Consider the following 15,367-nt stretch of genomic DNA (forward strand, 5'->3'; position numbering starts at 1 on the left):
CTCCAGACAGAAGAGCAGTTTCAGCGACAGACTGCTGTCACTGTCTTGTACTAACGACAGACTGAAGAGATCTTTTCTTCCTCATGCCATGAGGCTCTTTAACTCCACCCGGCAGAGTAAAGGCCCACATTAAACCACACCACCTACATTGGATATTACCGAATCTTACTGCAATATGTATTCTGTGTAGCACTATTTAGTTACTCTATATAACACGCTACAGTGGGCATTTGCACGTCACACTGGGTATTTGTATATTGTATTCTTCTGGCTTGTTTATTGTACTGTTCTCAGCTCAGGGATGCTGCTGGAAATGTGAATTTCCCTTTGGGGATGAATAAAGTATCTATCTATCTATCTATCTATCTATCTATCTATCTATCTATCTAAAAGGAACCGGCTCTTTCGGGTCCTAAACGGCTCTTCAAGTTGTTTTTGCTTCTTTGATCCCAACATGACCAAATATTATGTAAAATTATGCACAAAATGACTTAAAGGAATGGGGGAATAAAACAAAAAAGAAAAAAATACCAAAATGAAAAAGTAGTGAAAAGCTGACAAAAAAGAAACAAAAGGAAGAAAAAAAAGAATGAAAAATTTAGAAAAAAGCCTGAAAAAAAGAAAAGAAAGAAATGTGGGAAAAAAGTAAATAGAGAGCAAAAAGAAAAAAGTAACAGCTAGGTAAAAATAAACACAATGAGATTTTTTTTAAAGGAATTTAATTTGATTTAATTGAAAAAAGAATAAAAAGTTTGTGTTGCATTAAAATAAATTCCAATTATATCAAGTGAATCTTGTTGCCAACATTGCACTTCCCATAAAAAATGTAATTAAGTACATTCCTGCATCTTAAAACCGACTAAATAAGCCCCCAAAAATGTTAATATTATGCGACAAAATATATCAGGAATTAAAAAGAAACGGATATCTTGTGAAAGAATTGTAAGAACAAACGACGTTTGTAGGCCGTACAACCTTTGCAATAGTACATGAGTCAATTCATTCAAAAGAGAAAAATAATTGCCGGAAACTCAGCAAAATGTAACTTGATGTCAAGTTTTGGACATGTTTGATGATTAGTTATCTTGCCACACTTGGGATTATGGTTGCTCACTGTTGTTTCAAGCGTTGCTCACCGACTTTGTGTAAAAGCTCGGACCCCTGGAAAATTAGAGGGAACATTGGCACCAAGTCCAAGAACATTTTTTTTAAACGCTGATGTCATGTGTATCTTCTTTGATGCTGCAGTGCAGTGTTCCCCAGGTCATTACTACAACACCACAGTGCATAGATGCATCCGTTGCCCGGTCGGAACCTATCAGACCGAATTCCGGCAGAATTACTGTATTTCCTGCCCCGGTAACACCACCACGGATTTTGACGGCGCAACTAGCGTCTCGCAGTGCAAGAGTGAGTATTAAAACGACACATCAAGTTTCGCAATCGAGTCCGACCGTGACGTGTCGAGCTTGCGCGTGACTAGACAGGCAGTGTGGCGGCGAGATGGGCGAATTCATGGGATACATCGAGTCGCCCAACTATCCGGGAAATTACCCGGCCAATGTGGAGTGCATTTGGAACATCAACCCGCCCAGCAAGCGCAAAATCCTCATCGTGGTGCCGGAGATCTTCCTGCCATCTGAAGACGAGTGCGGGGACGTGTTGGTGATGAGGAAGAACTGTGAGTACCGTATATTCCGGACGACAAGCCGCTACTTTTATTGCTATCTATCTATCTATCTATCTATCTATCTATCTATCTATCTATCTATCTATCTATCTATCTATCTATCTATCTATCTATCTATCTATCTATCTATCTATCTATCTATCTATCTATCTATCTATCTATCTATCTATCTATCTACCTTGGTCATATCCCTCAAGAGGGGTGACCGACAGCAAGACACACACATACAATAAAAAAGAAAATAAAAGGGAAATAAATAGCATAAAAAACACACAAAAATTTTTGGACCATGGCCAACCCAATTGCCCAAACACCCAAACAAGTTAGGCACCTCCGCACCCAAGTTGGTCATGCTTTCGTCCCTCCAGATGAAACGGGACACCAGAAAGCGGCCATGTCACTCGGGTCAGGGTGACACAACACACTCTTTTGTTCAACAGCAGGGCCGACATCTTTCACTGGTTTACCCCTGCCGCATCATACGGGTGCCCAGCCCATCATTAAGAACGCCTCCACAATGCCACTATCCTTTCACAACACCTCTCCACTCCGTTCTATCACCAACAAGAGCTCTAGCTTCCATTATATTTAGACCTCTTTCCTGCAGTGCACTCATAACACCATCCATTCACGTCAATCGCGGCCTTCCTCTTGGTCTCCCTTCATTGACTTCTTCTCTGTAGATCCTCTTCAACATTCGCTCCTCATCCATCCTCTCCATGTGTCCAAACCAACCGAGTACTCTCTTATCAACACGCTTGCTCAGTTCCACAACGACTCCAGTTCTCTCTCTCACAATTTCATTTCTCAGTCTATCCAATCTTGTCACTCCTAACATAGTCCTCAAACACTTCATCTCAAAAACATTCAACTTCCTTCTTAAATCTGCGTACAGGCTCCAAGTCTCTGCACCATAGAAAACACTCGGCACAATCACACTCTCATACAGTCCCGTCTTAACATCCATACTCATACTCTTGTTGTTCATCACTCTCCTCAGAGCACCTAAAACCTTGCTTCCTTGATTCACTCTGTGCAATACATCACACTCCATTCCACCAACTGCAGCCACATCACAACCCAAGTACCTAAAGCTTTCAACTTCTTCCAGCACCTGTCCATGCAACCTGATTTCTAACGTCATGCCCACTCCATCACGTGAACACTTCATCACCTTACTCTTCCCAACATTGACACATAACTAACGCCTATAAAAAATGCAGCTTTACTGTAAATACAGTGCGGCTTTTTCTTTTTGTTGTGGCGAACATGAAGAAAACAGCGCATGCGCTCTAATTACAACACCACAGTGATGTCTGAAAACATTAATGAAGCCCTTTGAGAGAAAGGAGTCCATGTTTTTTGCCACCATTATCCATATAATGCATGACAAGAGCAAAACGGGAGGTTTGACTGTACCTTATCAGTGTTCATTTTACCTCTGAGAAGTGATGGGTCCCGGGGACTCGCATGCTCAAAAATCTATGGGTCCCAACAGAGATCTATGGGTCCCCAAAATTTAGTGTTATCGAGGTGTAAATTGTAGAACGGGGACAAATATATAATACAAATCTATATATTCATTCAGTTTTAATCATCAAATTATTAATTCATTTTCTGCATCAATTTATTGTTAGTAATATACCGATTAAAAGGATAACCACAAACCTGTCTTTTTTTTCATTTTCTCCTTTTATACTTCCTTTTTTTATTAACTTCTTTATACAACATCATAATTCGTAATCTAATGCATCAAAGCAAGTGAGCCGTTTGAGAGCCGGCTCTCTTTAATGAGTTGAGCTGAAAAAGCCGGTTCTCTAAAAAGAGACAATTTTGTGTCAAAAAAGTTGCGTCCCAGGGACGCACGTTGATTTGACCCAATGCGTCCCCAGCAAGAATGATGCGTCTAGGATGCAGGGACGCGGGCAGACGAGAACACTGCCTTATTCAACATTTACAACATACACTATTTCAACTTTTTCACCCACAAATCAAGTCCTATATATTTTTTTACATATGGATAGAACACTTGCAGGAATTATCTATCAACAACGCTATACTTTTCTTTCCATATCATCGGCGTCAATGTCAGGTCAGGTTTCCTTTAATCCTCGAGGAACGATGACAAGCGAAGAAAATTTGTTCCGTTCCTGCTTATGTCTTTGTTGCAATCAAGCACTACTCTCCACAGCATGGTTGCCTTGGCGCTGTCTTTAAGAAATTAAGGTTTCACATAATATGCAACGCAGCCCTCATTCCCATTTTGTTTGTTTGTAAATACGTGCTGGTCTTTGTAATGGTCACATAATCCAAAAAGAATTGATGTAAACATCTCCGAGCAGAACTGAAAACGACACAGCTGAAAACGATATCAGGTTTGTATGGGCAAGGGGCCGTTGTCGTTCTGCAAATTCCCCATGTTGTAATGTAAGATATTGACAGTTCATTCTTATGGCTGTTTAAGCCTGCGGCTTAAAACCGTGTGCGGCTTTTACAAAGACAAAATACAGTTTAATTCTTGAATTTGAGCATGCAATTTTTATTCAGGTGCGCTCTATAGTCCGTAATTCACGGAAAACTTGGCGCGACTGTCGACTCTTTTCATCATTGCCCTTCCTGTGCTCTCGCAAGGGTCAGCTACATCCATCACCACTTATGAGACGTGTCAAACGTACGAGCGGCCCATCGCCTTCACAGCGCGCTCCAGGCGCCTTTGGATTAACTTCAAGTCCAATGAGGCCAACAGCGCCCGGGGCTTCCAGATCCCTTACGTGACTTATGACGGTGAGATTCTCAAACAGCTGGCGGCACTCCTCGGCATCCAATGTGCTGTTTGAAAATTCACCGCATTGTGTGTGTCTCTTTAGAGGACTACGAACAGCTGGTTGAGGACATCGTACGGGATGGACGACTCTACGCTTCGGAAAATCATCAAGAAATCCTCAAGGTTAGTGTTTTAGAATAAATGGTAAACAAACAGGACTAAGGTAAATGATAGGTTTCTAGTTTAGTAGAGTGCAGCACGGTGGCGCAGTGGTTAGCGCGTGTGTGGCACAGTTCTGAGGTCATGAGATCGAACCTCCTGTGTGAGTTGCATGTTCTCCCCGTGCTTGCGTGGGTTTCCTCCCACATTCCAAAAACATACATTTCAGGTTAATTGGCCGGTTCAAATTGTCCCTAGGTGTGAATGAGCGAGTGAGTTGTCTGTCTCTATGTGCCCTACGATTGGCTGGCAACCAGTTCAGGGTGTCCCCTGCCCACTGAGCGAAGATAGCTGGGATGGGCTCGAGCACCCCCGCGACCCTACTGAGGATAAACAATGCAGATAATGGATGGATGGATGGTTTAGTAGACACTTAAAATAAGGAGAGAAGACATAAAAGCTTTTTGAACTTGCCAGGAGAACAGAGATAACCAAAACCTCCGATAAGAAATTTCCAGTTCAAAAACGTCCTCCCCCAAGCTCGTTTTTTTTTACTTGATCTCAGGGGTTACAAACAAGCAGTTCATAGAAATCAAACAACAGTCATATTATCGGCCAATCGTGACAATGATGTAAACAGCGCATAATAGTCAAAATAACAGACATTAGCGAAATAACAGTCAAATCAATAAAAAAAAGGAACAACTCTCCGCAATAATAGTCAAATTAACAAATTAGCCTGGGAACCTCAGCAAACATTTTTGTAGGTGTGTAACCAAGGGGACCGAGTACTGAAAGGAAAGTGGAGGAGTTGTTATAGGAGGGAAAACTGTGGGGATATCAAGACAAGTTACAACAGCTGTGAGGAGGAAAATAAAAAGTGATTGACTAAATTAAGTAAGGACCAACAAAACAATTGGGAAAGAGGGAGGAGGGAGAGAACAGACAGAGGAACAAAACTCAAAAAGGTGACAACATTACCACGATGCTTTACACCTCTAAAGAAATCAAAAGTCCATTTCTGTCTTTGATTCCTAAAGAATACAATATTGTGAAGTTTTGTTTTAACTCTGTGTTCCTTTTTATGTCCCTTTTAAGTGTCATTTGTCATTATGCAATCAAAAATATGAAAACCATAAGTGATGGGATACGTATTGTACGATGTGATACTCAAAATTCCGGAACAAGTAAGCCCACAGCGATTTAGCACTAACATCAATATTGTTATATGGCCTGGAAAGGGACAGTACCAACAAACTGTACTTGCTCAGAACTAGAAGTAAGAACGGGTCTGAATAAAAACAGCCCGAACAGACCCGGCCCGCGGGCATATAAGCCCGAACCCGTCCAAACCTGATTAATTTGATTTGAGGGACCAAGCCTTAAGTAAACCCGAAGCTATACTTCAGCACCAAAGTAAACCAGAAGTCTTACTTTAGCACTGAATCGGGCGTTTCGGCTAAAGTACGCAGCTTCGAAGTACAGCGCCGAAATGAACAAATGCAGCAAAATAAAACTGAATGTAAAGGCACCAAAAGAAAATCACATTCTGCAGTTTACTAGATGTAAATAGTAAAATATGTGGCCAAAAAGCAGAAAGAAAGTTTGTTAAGTTTGTAAGCTATTGGCAGAGAGCAGGAATGATGTCTGACGTAAGGGACGAAGAGGTGGAAATAAGAAGCCGTGCATCTTCCAGTGTTCATTTTACCTCTGAAATGTAATGCGTCCCGGGGACTCGCATGCTCAAAAATCTATGGGTCCCAACAGAGATCTATGGGTCCCCAAAATTTAATGTTGTCGGGGTTGAAATTGTAAATCGGCGACAAATATATATAAATAGATATATAAATATATACATTCATTCAGTTTTAATCATCACACTTAATTTGTAATACAAAGCAGTTATCACTTCAGATTCTTCAGTTCACAAAAATATTGTACATTATTCAAAATAATATTGCTGAAATATTAGTCTATATATTCATGCAGTTTCAATCACTTCAGATTTTTCAGTTCATATATTTTTTGTGGTTTGCTGTCCCGCCACAGTTGTAATGCCTTCTCAAGCTCCAATTGCAGCAACGGAATTTCCATAGCTAATTTGTGGTTTTCATTGTCGTTGTGCCAATCCAATGTGCTTTTCTGAAAGTTCGTATTGCGAAATGATTTATGCAATCCAGTTTTTTTGTCACGCCGGGTGCACACATCACAGAACATGTAGCCTCCATTATCATCCTCCTCATAGCGTAACCAGGAATATAATTGAGTCCATTTTGGCAGAAAAGTCTTTTTCTTGCTATGAGTATTCTTTTGTTTATCTTTTGTCGAATCGTTCGCTTCAAAACACGTGTTTTCCTTGCCTTTGCGGTGTTCTGAAGAATTTCTCCGCCGTTTTTTGTGCTGGAATTATTGCTGTTGTTACCACTTTCTGTATCATGTTTTGACTTATTATCGACACTGAAGAAATTACCAATTTTTTGTTGATTTGCACCTAATACCAACTGTTTTTACGGAGATATACTTCTCTTTCACTCGACAACCACCAAAACAATGACGTCATCTCGAAGCAACGAGATTTCGTTCGCCGAGATCGGCGCGAGACCAAAACAACAATGGCGGATCTGCCTGACAAAAAGTTTGGAGTGCGGTAAATCTTTGAGAAAAAAAAAAAAGTAATCAGGTAATAATGACAATTTGGTGTCAAACAAGTTGCGTCCCGGGGACGCACGTTGATTTGACACAATGCGTCCCCAGCAAAAATTATGCGTCTAGGACGCAGGGACGCGGGCAAACGAGAACACTCATCTTCTATTGTGACACCCAAGATGAATATTTCTTTGGATTTAGTTATTCAGAGTTGAACTGATAGTTTGGTAAGCTGAAAAATACGGCGGCGAACTGCATTACTCAAGTAAAAGTACTGTTAGTTCAGAAAAATATTACTCATGTAGAAGTAAAAAACAGTCATCTAATAATCACTTGAATAAAAGTAAATGCATGCTGTGCAGATCATCCCCAAAGAAAAAAGAAAAGAAAAAAACGCAGGGCTCGACCTAATGATTGACATTTTAAACCGGAATTTTGGGTCCAAGACCTTACCTCTACCCAAGACACACCACAGTAATGGGTGCCTTGACGACCTTGTCGGTTAAGCGATCGATGAGCCGTAATTCAATACTATTTTCTGTTTTCAGGATAAAAAACTGATAAAGACTCTTTTTGACGTGCTGGCTCACCCAAACAACTACTTCAAGTACACCACTCGGGAATCCAACGAGATGCTTCCCCGATCCTTCATCCGTCTCATAAGCAGCAAAGTCTCAGCGTTCCTGCGACCCTACAAGTAAACGGCCCTCTTCAGTAAAGGACCCCCGTTCCCGACCCCCTACTGGCTTCATCCCCATCTCGTAAAGGACTTTGACACGCAAAAATACACGTTTTCATAGTTGCTTTTCCCATCCCTCTTTCGGATTTCCAAGGACCAACCTGCAAAAATCGTTTATTTTATTTTATTCAATCTGCAGCGTAGAAAATGTGAGGGGGTTTGGTTTTGACTCACTCTGTTGTCCAGCTCCGACAAGTATGACTGTGAGTATTGTGCAAGTGTTGTGTAACCCCATCACACATAAGTGTGCGTGTGTCCTCGAGGAGAAGTAGTTGCTCACGAATTCGTGTCCCGGTTGCGTTCCAGCTCATTTAAAGCCTTACTATGTTGGAGCTCTTAGAGCAGTTTTTACTGTTAAAACAGTTCATCTTTGCTGTCTAGACTGCAGCAGCTTTTTCCAGCATTTCTGTTGTCCTTTTCCCTTCTCTATTATTCTTCCCCCCCAGGCAATTTTAAAGCAAATACGAAAAAAAGGTGGTTAATCATTCCAGGAGATTTTTGTAAAACCTTAAAAAAAAACTGAAAAAAACAAATAAGTGGGGAGAGCCACAGGAATGAGATGATGTGGAATGTGTCTGGGAGCTGGCGTGAGAGTAGAATGTCCTTGAGGGGCATGATGTTTGCTGCTTCTTGTAAACGGTCACTTTAATTCTTCAATCTCATCCTGTCTTTCTCGTGTACTCATGAATGATGTGAGGGATCCAAGTGAAAAGGAAGCAAAGAATGTCCTTTGTTTCACCGCAAAGTACCGCATTTTCCGCACTATAAGGCGCACCTAAACACCTTTATTTTTTTCAAAAGCTGACCATGCGCCTTATAATACAGTGCGCCTTATATATGGATCAATATTAAGTCGCAAAGCCTCGCAACTAAGGCAAGCAGCCGCCGACTAGGCTGGTCCGCGGTGTATGCTGGGATACATATGCCAGCGTTTCATTTCCCAGCCAATGTGTCAATAATCATTTGAATCGATCACTATTGGCTAAAGTTATTCGGAGGTAAAGGGGGCGGATCCTTTTTATCATTTACAGGCTCGCATAGGCTAAAGGGGCGAAACAAAGCCTGCAATTGGCCGAAAAAGATGGATGTGAATCTTATGTTGGGTTGCACTACGGCATAGAAAAACATTTTTACTATTCTGTATTTGTAAATATTTTACTCTCCTGGATTTACTACACTCACGGTTGTAAGAAGACCATGGTTGCGTATCATTATTGAACGTGAGAACTTAGATGAGCTATGCGGCTTTATATTTTCCCGGTATCTTGTTTTAGAACGATCTTGATGTTTGTGTGATGAGTTTATTTTTAAATTAAACTCAATTCCAAGTGTTTATTGTCATATGCACAGTAAAGTTGCGAGCGAAAAAGAAAATAGAAGCTAAGGAATGGTTGGCATTTCTTAAATCCCAAGACTTTAACCTTCCGAATGATATTTGGAACGATGCATTTGAGTGACATCGTACAGACACTGTTTCCGTACATGTCTGAGACACGTATTTGCTTCTTTGCAAGCTTTCGGAATGTTAAGGGGGTAATAAGTTTGACTGAACTATCTGACTGTTTTGTCGACATTCCCATTGTAGCGCCTTATAATCCGGTGCGCCTTATGTATGGGAACTATAGGACCAAAAACTATTTTTTGGGGGTGCGCCCTATAACCCCTGCGCCTTATAGTGCGGAAGATTTGGTAATTTTGCATTGCGCAGCAGGTCGACGGCGTTTGGACTTGTAAATATTGAACATAAAGAAGACGGGGGTTGGATTTCGCCAGGCCGACCCGACCCGTAGAATCACGCCCCCTAAAATATAGAATTTAAAGACGGCCATCTGACTCCACGACTCGCGTGAAGACAGTTCTTCGAAATAGGGCGAGTTTTTGTGTAAACGACGAGTCTATTTTGCTCTCTTAAGTGCAATGAATGAAAATGCCGGTTTGCAATCTAAAAAAAAAACAGCAACAGGGTATAATTCAATAAGTCTGAGATGGAAGAATTTACCAAATAGGAGCTGATGAGCAATTGGAGGCGTGGTTCAAAAGAAAAAAACTTCACGTCGAAAACCCCTTGCGTCCACGTCGTGTCTTGCTTTTTGGTCACCTTTCATAAAGACTGGAAATGGGAAAAAGCCCGACTTGTTTTAAAAAGGGCCCAAAAATGATTTTCAGAGGATTCATTTAACTGCCAGGCCTAATACAAAATAATTACATTTAATCACGTTCAAATGGTCACTCATCCTTTGCCATATAAATGTATTGAAAATTCTGGACCTTTTGTAACATTTTAGACTTCAAACATAAAGATATAAAACTGTAATTTCTTGAAGAATCAACAATAAGTGGGACATAATCATGAAGTGGAACACACTTTATTGGATATTTCAAACTTTTTTTAACAAATAAAAAATGAAAAAGTGGGTGTGCAAAGTTATTCAGCCCCATTGAGTTAATACTTTGTAGCGCCACCTTTCGCTGCGATTACTAGTCGCTTGGGGTATGTCTCTATTAGTTTTGCACATCGAGAAACTGATATTTTGGCCCATTCCTCCTTGCAAAACAGCTCGAGCTCAGTGAGGTTGGATGGAAAGCGTTTGTGAACAGCAGTTTTCAGTTCTTTCCACAGATTCTCAATTGGATTGAAGTACTGTAATCACTTACTATTGGTCAGGATAAAACAATGATTCCTCAATATCGGTGGACCACGTCTCCTCCCGTCCATGTCAAATGTACGCCCTTGTTTTTTATGTTTCGTTCCGTTTTAATTCTGGCCCCTTGTTATTGTTTATCGTAGGCATAAAAAGGTCTCGCCCCCCACAGAATCAGCTTCTATACCTGCAGCCTGAATCGTTTCTTTGTTTTCTTTTCGGTTGAAGATCGTTGCCTTTTAAGAGAGTTTGCTATGATGTATCATAGAGTCGATATTTGCACTTGAATTGTTATTGCTCATGTAAATGTCAGAATTTTTGTGTTGTCTTTTTAAATGAATGGAATTGCTGTTCTTATTTCCTCGTAACGTGTCTGTTCATGAACGCTCACTAGCGGTTAGAGGCGTGACGATACACCACGTCGACAGTAAAGAAAAAAGACAAAAAGAAAAAAATACAATGTACAATTGCAATATAGAGGTGACATTTGTACTCATTCTTGCCCAAAATACGTATTGAAATAAACACTCTGTATGTCAGCCTTATTTTAAAACCATGTTTGATGTGTGTAAGACAGAAAAGTATGAAGGTCCAACGGTTATTTTCCATCTTCCCCAGTTTGCTCCCGTTTAAGACAGACTTCATGTAGCGTCAGGTATCGGATAGCAGACATGGGGACTTGAGACTTAGTGACTTGGACTCGAGTCGACTCGAGTCGCTGTTTTTATGACTTGTGACTTGACTTGGACTTGGCAATCTAAGACTCGGGACTTGACTTGTGACTTGACTTGCCCAAGAAAAAAATACTTGGGACTTACTTGGGACTTGAAGGTGAAGACTTGAGACTTACTTGAGACTTGCACATGTGTGACTTGGTCCCATGTCTGTCGGATAGCATATAATCTCTGGTTTTTAGTGCCATAAAGAAAGAAAAAAGCATTCAATGTGTTCATTGAAAATAAGTCCGGGAAGGCCTGGAATCCACCGATCGCCAAAATTAGCGTCCAGGTAGCGATAGTCTGATATGAGCTCGCGTCCAGGAGGCGTTGGGCACTTTTGGAGATTCACGTGTGATTTATGTGGAGAAACTCTCCACTTTTATTCTTGGCAAATTGTAAATAAAGTTGTGTAAAGATGAGCGTGTGATTACGTTTTTTCTATGGGTGCCCACACAAAACCCATTGCTGACTGACTGGTTTCAGAAAGCTTGAAAATGTGTGAGGGCCGATCGAATTTTCTCTACCGTTTTTATGACACAGTGAAATGGATGGTGCTGCAATAGAAGCTGTATCAGAAATTAAGCTTTTAGGGGTCATAATAGACAATAAATTAAGCTGGAAAACACACATCAGACACATACAAACTAAAGTATCTAAAAGCATTTCAATAATTAATAAAGCCAAAATCATTTTAAACTGAAGCTGTGAAAGGTTTGCAGTGCTTGGCGACCTTGTAGCTCTCCTTTGTAGCATTTTCATTTGATTCGCGGGGTTCGTTTTTTGAGTTTCTCCCTATCGAAAGGGTTGCAGAGGAAGCAAAACCAGTGTTACAATTCTTACTGTAGATTTACCGGTAATTTCCTCTATTGGATCCATCAGCAGCATTCAGTCAGGTAGGTCATAAACCTATAATACAATAAGCTAAAATGACTTTACTTTTAGTTCAAGTACCAAATAAACAATAAATTATATATATTTTACAGCAGCATTCACTATACTAACTCCTCACACATGTTTGAATCGAACAACTACATTACCCATAAATCACCACACCGCAGAAAGGAAACCGTCAAACTCAACTAAAATAGCGATCGCTGACAATATTAAACGACTAAAAGTGACAAAAAACAATGACCTTTCACTGAAATAATAACAGTCAAACTGAAGGAGAACTGAGTGGTAGCATTTCGTTTTGCTTGACGCACACTAACATTTTAAGTTCTCATGACTCAAACTCCAATGCACATCAATGTGCTCGCTCCCGTTTAAAATTCTGGAAGCGCAGTTGTTTCGGATTTCGGTGAAAAAAAACTCCCATTTACACTTTTCCTGATAGCGGCGGCCCTCACAGTCAACTTTCCTTTTTTATTTATAGTCACCATGTCGGAAATGGGAACAGTGGCTTAAGGGCTACGGCCGCCTTCTGGTAAAACTGTGAATTTTTGGGGGAACAAATTTATTTTATAATGCGGTCAATATTACTTACTGGCGGGCCACATATTAATAATTTTATGACGGACGCTGCGGACCAGTAAAAAGTTTGATCACGGGCCGCATGCCTGTGGTGTGGGGTTCACATCATGTGTGGCCTCACGCTGAGATGTATTTACATTTCCTATGTTTGTTGGTTTGTTTGTAATCAGTTATAACGCCACAGCCGCTTTGTTACAGAACGCCTGAACTCACATGCAGTAGTAATCCCAAGAGCCAAGAAGAGATCTGCAGGTTCGAGAGCATTGTCCATTCGGGCCCCGGTACTGTGGAATGCTCTGCCGTCTGAGATAAAGTCTGCGGTCTGTAACCTCAGTGGAACTGTTAAAGTCTAGGTTTAAAACACACATATTCTATAAATTATGAAATGACCAATATTTCATGTTGACAATATCTGTGTATTGTTTGTTATTGCTGCCTGGCCATCTTGGAAGGGGGATTACCTAATTTGCAGTCCGTTCTCAAGGTTTCTTTATTTTGCTCATGCTGAGGTTTTTTAGTTTTTCCTTGCCCTCATGTAGGTTTTAGATCAGGGGATGGTGTAATAATAGTCTGTAGCTTGCAATAGTCTGTGATCTGTGCAGCCCTTTCAGACTCCTTGTGATTAAGGGCTATACAAATAAACTTGACTTGACATGCAGCTAACCAAAGATGCTACTAGCAAGCTCTTGGTTACAGATTTACCCACCAGCCGCAAAATAATGGCAGTTACTCGCGAGCTGGAGGCCTGACGCCTTGTCACCGATATTCAACTTTTACACTGGGTGGCGGCAAACCGAGGCTTAGGAGCCGCATGCAACTCTTTAGCACTGCCGATCGGTTCACTGGGGCTTTTCTGAAAATGTTTCTAAATTGAAAAAATGGGGGAGGGAAATATGTTTTTGTTTTATTATGGTTTCTGTAGGATAAACATAACACAAACACTATTACATTTTCCAATTCTGTAAAATATCTAGAAAAATAAAACATTTCATCAAGGAGCTGGTACGATTTTAAACTCCCGTGCATCACCCTTTTCCTTTCCCCTCTCTCTACTGTCTGAGTGTAGTATTTGTGTGTACTATATTAGAGATATTTGAGTAAAAACTGGGTATGGTGTAGTAATAGTGTTTCTGCCAACCACAAAACATAATGTGTTGCTCCCAAATGGAAAGTTGCGTCCCTTAACAGTGTTGAATGAGCTTAAATCATGTTAAATCGACAGTGTGTAAAATTTAGTGCCTCCTAGTGGTACAAAAATATTTCATTTTGTAAAAAAAAACATGGATTTGCATAATAGGCAATTATACATGAACCATCATATCAGTGTTAATGTTTATAAATAAATATAGGTCGAGTATTTCTTTTACACAGTGGAATCCCCACTGAGGTCGCTGGGTGCAGAGATGTTATCATGATCTCTGTCGGGAACTGGAGCTGCCTTTTGAGATAGACTCTCACTCTGTGCTCCTCCAGGACCTCAGCCAGTTTCCCCAGGACTTGATCGTGTCGCCATCTATAGCTGCCCTGGGAAAGTGCGATCTTGCAGCACGACAAGATGTAGGCTTGCAGTGTTGGTATTGCAGTGTGAGCAGAATTCCTCATTCCCGATCTACTGGAGAAGGTTGCGTGGAAATAGGAGTGCGTCATACGTTGTACAAATGACAAATCTTATTTTGTCTGTGGCATTTTCCACAGATCGGGCCAGCTAATTTTTTAGTTTAAAACTCCCTCCCAAGTTGTCCAGCTTCTTTGGTGGCTCTGTGACACTGTCTTGATGTTGTAGGGCTCCTCTTCTATCCTTGAACCCTCTGCCAACAGCATCTCCTTGCTCGCCCTGTTGGCTTTTGACCACCACCGTGACACTTCTCCCCACCTGAGGCCCGCTCTACCTGCCTGGACTCTTAGTGCTGGAGCCTGCTGTTAGCTTTATTGACTTTCTGCCAGAGGGGACCTTGGCATTGGCATCCCTCAATGACTGGTCAGCTGATGTTTTTAACTCAAGGACAAGCCTGGTCTTTTCCTGCATGTATCCCAGCCCGAGCAACTGCAACAAGAGCTGCAGTGCATTCTTCCCAAAGAGGCCTGATTCTGAAAGCCAACGTGGCAGTCCCATACACTTTCTGATGAATACATATCCTCTTCTCGGCAGATGAGGAGATCTCACTCATTTTCAATGGCCAAATCAGCCTCCTGTCGAGAATTATCTGGTAGCACCAGACCTTGTATCACCCTGGGAGTCGGCTTTGGTTGATAATTGCCAGGCCGTCCATAAGTTGTTTCATGGCGGTCCTCCCCATCTGATTGTTCGAAAGCTCTACAGTGTACTGCCTCCCCAGGCTCTAAAGGGGCTGTTCTGACAAAAGGGAAAATTTCCCTCCTTCCAACGATGAAGATGGTATTCCCGATCCTGATTTCCCTTCTCAATGACAGTCTGCTGTATTTGGAGGGCTTCATTTTCATTCTGGCCCATTTATCTGAAGAGCCGTTTTGGAGCCGAAAGATCAGTCAAATTTAAGTGAGCTTAGCCAAAAGAGC

The 15,367-nt window shown here is 41.2% G+C and overlaps 1 protein-coding gene across 3 annotated transcripts in view; it reads left to right on the forward strand.

Moving 5' to 3' along the window:
• Nucleotides 1–11,185, forward strand: part of LOC148368727 (signal peptide, CUB and EGF-like domain-containing protein 3) — a 192,650-nt gene extending 181,465 nt beyond the window's left edge. For 2 of the 3 annotated variants that reach the window (XM_088330756.1, XM_088330753.1), the window contains 5 exons: nucleotides 1,249–1,410; nucleotides 1,484–1,681; nucleotides 4,322–4,474; nucleotides 4,558–4,637; nucleotides 7,808–11,185. In XM_088330756.1, the coding sequence (XP_088186882.1) occupies nucleotides 1,249–1,410; nucleotides 1,484–1,681; nucleotides 4,322–4,474; nucleotides 4,558–4,637; nucleotides 7,808–7,960 (746 nt within the window). In that variant the 3' untranslated portion in view covers nucleotides 7,961–11,185. The remainder of the gene's footprint in view (nucleotides 1–1,248; nucleotides 1,411–1,483; nucleotides 1,682–4,321; nucleotides 4,475–4,557; nucleotides 4,638–7,807) is intronic. The other variant, XM_088330754.1, reaches the window with a different exon arrangement.
• The last annotated feature ends 4,182 nt before the right edge of the window (nucleotides 11,186–15,367 follow it).

This window comes from Urocampus carinirostris, chromosome 3 (genome assembly GCF_059441175.1).
Source record: "Urocampus carinirostris isolate Australia breed hairy pipefish chromosome 3, RoL_Ucar_1.0, whole genome shotgun sequence".
In the NCBI taxonomy this organism is placed as follows: Eukaryota; Metazoa; Chordata; class Actinopteri; order Syngnathiformes; family Syngnathidae; genus Urocampus; species Urocampus carinirostris.